This window comes from Dendropsophus ebraccatus, chromosome 11 (assembly GCF_027789765.1).
Source record: "Dendropsophus ebraccatus isolate aDenEbr1 chromosome 11, aDenEbr1.pat, whole genome shotgun sequence".
Lineage (NCBI taxonomy): Eukaryota > Metazoa > Chordata > Amphibia > Anura > Hylidae > Dendropsophus > Dendropsophus ebraccatus.
The window spans coordinates 29,449,983-29,454,871 of record NC_091464.1 but is presented as its reverse complement, the minus strand read 5'-3'; the positions used below and the strand labels follow the sequence as shown (position 1 = coordinate 29,454,871).

General features: G+C 44.0%; 1 protein-coding gene across 1 annotated transcript; it reads right to left on the bottom strand.

Annotated features, from left to right (window-relative positions):
• Positions 1–700: 700 nt before the first annotated feature.
• On the bottom strand, positions 701–1,300 carry LOC138767379 (putative claudin-24). Its single transcript, XM_069944881.1, has one exon. It carries the CDS (start codon positions 1,298–1,300, stop codon positions 701–703), a length of 600 nt encoding a protein of 199 aa, XP_069800982.1.
• Between the last annotated feature and the right edge of the window lie 3,589 nt (positions 1,301–4,889).

Genomic DNA, 4,889 nt, shown 5'->3' with positions numbered 1-4,889 from the left:
TGTTGTGAAACTACAACTCCCATCATGCCTGGACAGCTAAAGCTTTGGATTTGGCTGTCCAGGCATGATGGGAAACAACAGCAACAGCTGGAGGGCCGCAGTTTGGAGACCCATGGTCTAGCAGGACATCAGAAGCAGGCAGAACTGGTGAGCACTGGGAGAATTTAGAATGGTAGTGGTGGAGGATCAGGGCAGCTGAGTATGCTTTTTTTTTTTTTTTTTTTACACCCAGATATCCTCTTAAGGACCCAAGAAAAAGAAGTGTAAATTAATTTTAAAGTCCAAAATGTTACCCATGATGTTATGTATTTAGAAGCCACAATGATTCTATTTATTCTGAATAATCACATTTTATACGACATGATGCCACCACTGTGGGTACTGCCTGTATGTATCTTTAACTGAGTAGGAAATTCCTTTGCCGGCTTACAGACATTTTAATTGAGAAAACATGTGAGGGAAGGATTCCACAAAAGCTCTTATTGTTTTCCACATTTTTTATTGTAAAGTATGAAACACATACAGGATCCTTTCTATGAGCTTTTATATAGTTATATAACAAAGTACAGACAAAGCTGCAATTATTTAAAGTCTCAATTTACCGAGAACGAAAAAAAAGCCCTGGAATCATAAAAGATCTATAAAATAGATGACTGTTCAGATGCAACGACGGAGAAACCGTAATCCTGGAATTGGTCGCTTAAGGCCGTTTTAATTCAGCTTCCCGATTGAACTGAAACTGTGAGAAGATCAGGACACATCCACCGGATAATAGCAAAAATCCACCAACCCAGCCAGTGTACATTGCATCCCCAAACTCCCAGCGGGGAACGTCTTTAGGTATGTTGTGGTCCCAAAATTTGATCAGTGTGTCATAAGCAAAGTAGGACACAGAGAAGAAAGTCAGTGCACCCGCTACGGAAAAGAAGAGTCCTCCAAATGTATTGAGCATCCTTCGGACATGTCGCTCGCTGTTATCGAGGCATTTCACACAGGTCAATGCAGGTATAGAAGCCAGAAATCCTAATGCCCCAATCAAGACAGAGAGACACACAAGGACCCTACCCACCCGGACTTGGATGGGTAGATGGAGTGGAGTCTGATACTCTTGACAAACGCTAAGCCCCATATCTTGAACGACGCATGTTTGCCACAAGCCAAGACGGTAATTTTCAGTCATAAGAAGCCCAGAAGAAAAGGTCAACCAGTGAGGGATGAATAGGGCCACCAAACAACACACGTAACCAGTCAGGGACAGGAAGAGGCCTGCAAGTTCAGTGAAGCAGACTACTACCTCCATTATCGCCTCTTCTGTCTTCACTCTTGATTCGCTTGTCTCTCTTTATACTTCCGACAGAGTTATAAGTGAAAGACAGCTTTCTGCAAGGGGCAAGCTTTCAAATACCAGTCGGTAGGCAGCTTTGAATAAATCAATGCACTTTAGTATGCATGTGAGAGACTATTGTTCTTCTTAAATCCATTCTATTTATAGTTCCGTGCTATCCTAGTTTATGAGGAAAAAAAAAAGAGAGCAATGAAAATGTCTTGTATTCTTCTGAAAAGATCACAGCACCAGATAAGATGGTCTTCCCACTTGGCTTAAAGGGACGCATCCTGCAAATTATAACGCTATGCCCACCAGAGGCATACGTCAGGGAGAAGGCGCAACTGGTACTAGCACTAGCTCTACCACCTCTTCTAAGAGCAGGGGGTGCCACCAAAGAAAAATCTGGACCATTGGCTTTCATAGTATAAAGCCCCCTGCTGTGCACTCTCACATAGTAATAATGCCCCCTGCTGTGCACTCTCACATAACAATAATGCCCCCTGCTGTGCACTCTCACATAGCAATAATGCCCCCTGCTGTGCACCTTATATACTAATAATGCCCCCTGCTGGGCACCTTCACATCGTAATAATGCCCTCAGCTGTGCACCCCATATACTAATAATGCCCCCTGCTGTGCACTCTCACATAGTAATAAAGCCCCCTGCTGTGCACTCTCACATAGCAATAATGCCCCCTGCTGTACACTCTCACATAGCAAAAATGCCCCCTGCTGTGAACCCTATATACTAATAATGCCCCCTACTGTGACACTCTCACATAGTAATAATGCCCACTGCTGTGCACTCTCACATAGCAATAACGCACCCTGTTGTGCACTCTCACATAGCAATAATACCCTCATCTGTGCACCCCATATACTAATAATTGGCTCTGCTGTGCACTCGCACATAGCAATAATGCCCCCTGCTGTGCACTCTCACATAGCAATAATGCCCCCTGCAAATTATAACACTACGCCCACCAGAGGTGTATGCCAGGGAGAAGGCGCACCATGTGCTAGCACTAGCTCTACCACCTCTTCTAAGAGCAGGGGGTGCCACCTAAGAAAGACTCTTCAAGTTGTCTCATGCCAAAAGCACCCCTGCTACAACCTCATTGGGCGGGTGCCAAACTGAAATTTTGCCCCAGGTGCAGGAAAGTCTAGTTATGTCTCTGCTAAAGTGGTTAAAGTGTACCTGCCATTTTGGAAAACTTTTTACATGCCATATAGACATGTCAAAAGTTTTGATCAGTCTGGGTCTAAGTACGGGTCTGAAGACTCTCTTCGACGTGTCCAAAAATTTCCCAAATGACAGTGACACTTTAAACTATCATCTTGTCATACCATTTTGAAACCAGAAAGCGTAGAAAAACGTGGTAATGCACTTAAATTTCTTTAACGTTAATTTTCTTCCTATGCTGAGCCTATTTAATTTTAATCCAGATAATATGGCCACAAGCTATATACTAACAGCGGAATTTATTCTTAATAAAACATTCCATTTAGCGTCCGTGCTTTACTGTGAGATTCTGTTTCCATGTAAAGTTACCTTACTGTTGCCTAGAACTGAACACGCAGTTAGAAAGCATTATACTGCCCTCTTGTGTTAAATTTCTCTAACAACAGCCAACAAATGAAGGCTCATGTTCACCATCGAAAGATTATTGCAGCTGTGTAACTGGTATCGTAGGGGCTGTACTGGCTCTTTTGAAGCTTGTGGGCTTAAGGGGGCCTGTCACCAGTCGTTGGATTTAAACACTTGCTTCTCTTGCCCTCTTCATCTACAAGCACTCCACACACAACATGTTAAAGCTGGCTTTTAGGCTGATAACAGAAAATCATGGTGAGTGAATGCTGTATATGTCTGGAAAGATTGGGACCTACTTGGATACCTGATGCCTTTTGCCTATGTGCCAAATTTACGGTGAAATGGTAAAGAATCACAGCTCAGCTTTAATTTCTCAGAATGGACTTTGATTGGTTGCAATTAGACATGAGCGAACCGGGTTCGGGTTCGAGTCCATCCAAACCCGATTGTTCGGTATTTGATTAGCTGGGGCTGCTGAACTTGGATAAAGCTCTAAGGTTGTCTGGAAAACATGGATACAGCCAATGACTATATCCATGTTTTCTACAAAGCCTTAGAGCTTTATCCAAGTTCAGCAGCCACCACTAATCAAATGCCGAACGTTCGGGTTCGGATGGACTCAAACCCGAACCGGGTTCGCTCATCTCTAATTGCAATCTGTCTGAGACAAACATGTATTCAATTTGTGTCTCGAAGAGGCTGAAAAATCTGGACCATTGGCTTTTATAGTATAATGCCTCATGTTGTGCTTTCCATATACTAGTAATGCCCCCTGCTCTGCACCCTCACATTGTAATAATGCCCCCTGCTGTGCACCCCATATACTAATAATGCCCCATGCTGTGCACTTTCACATAGTAATAATGTCCCCTGCTGTGCACCCCATATACTAATAATGTTCCCTGCTGTGCCCCCATATACTAATAATGCTCCCTACTGTGCACCCTCACATAGTAATAATGCTCCCTGCTGTGCACCCTCACATAGTAATAATGCCCCCCACTGTGCACCCCATATAATAATAATGCTCCCTGCTGTTCACCCTCACATAGTAATAATGCCCCCACTGTGCACCCCATATACTAAAAATGTTCCCTGCTGTGCCCCTATATACTAATAATGCTCCCTGCTGCGCACCCTCACATAGTAATAATGCCCCCCACTGTGCACCCTATATACTAATAATGCTCCCTGCTGTGCACCCCATATACTAATAATGCTCCCTGCTGTGCACCCTCACATAGTAATAATGCCCCCCACTGTGCACCCCATATACTAATAATGCTCCCTGCTGTGCACCCTCACATAGTAATAATGCCCCCTGCTGTGCACCCCATATACTAATAATGTTCCCTGCTGTGCCCCTATATACTAATAATGCTCCCTGCTGTGCACCCTCACATAGTAATAATGCTCCCTGCTTCGCACCCTCACATAGAAATAATGCCCCCTGCTGTGCCCCCCATGGGAATAATGATCTCCTGCTATGTCCCCCCCCCCCCTTAAAAAAGTGATAATGCCCCCTGTTGTGCTCCAACTGAAAAAAAAAACTAATTCAGTCATGGAGTGGATCTTCCTTTCTTCTGGTCTCTAGCATGTGAGCTGAGGGGATGGGCTCCTCCAACAGGCGTGATGATGCCATATCACTATATCACTGCGCCTGCTGGAGTGATCACATTCTGGTGGCTGCAGCCTGTGCGGATGAATTGAGGAGCAGGATGCTGACAGCTCCTGCTTCTCCATTCGGTTCCCTTTAATGTTTAGCTGTGCAGCAGCTCTTGATCGTAGTAGGGGATCAGGAATTTCAAAGTTAAGACAGCTCTGCAGTGTCCGACACAAACATTGGACCAGTATCTCCACCCATTGCTAACACATAAGGGATGTTGAATCGAAGCTAAAATAAAAGTTATACATTTAATTTAGTGAAGTTATACTTCAAAGTTATGTAACTTTATTGAAAGAATGTATTAG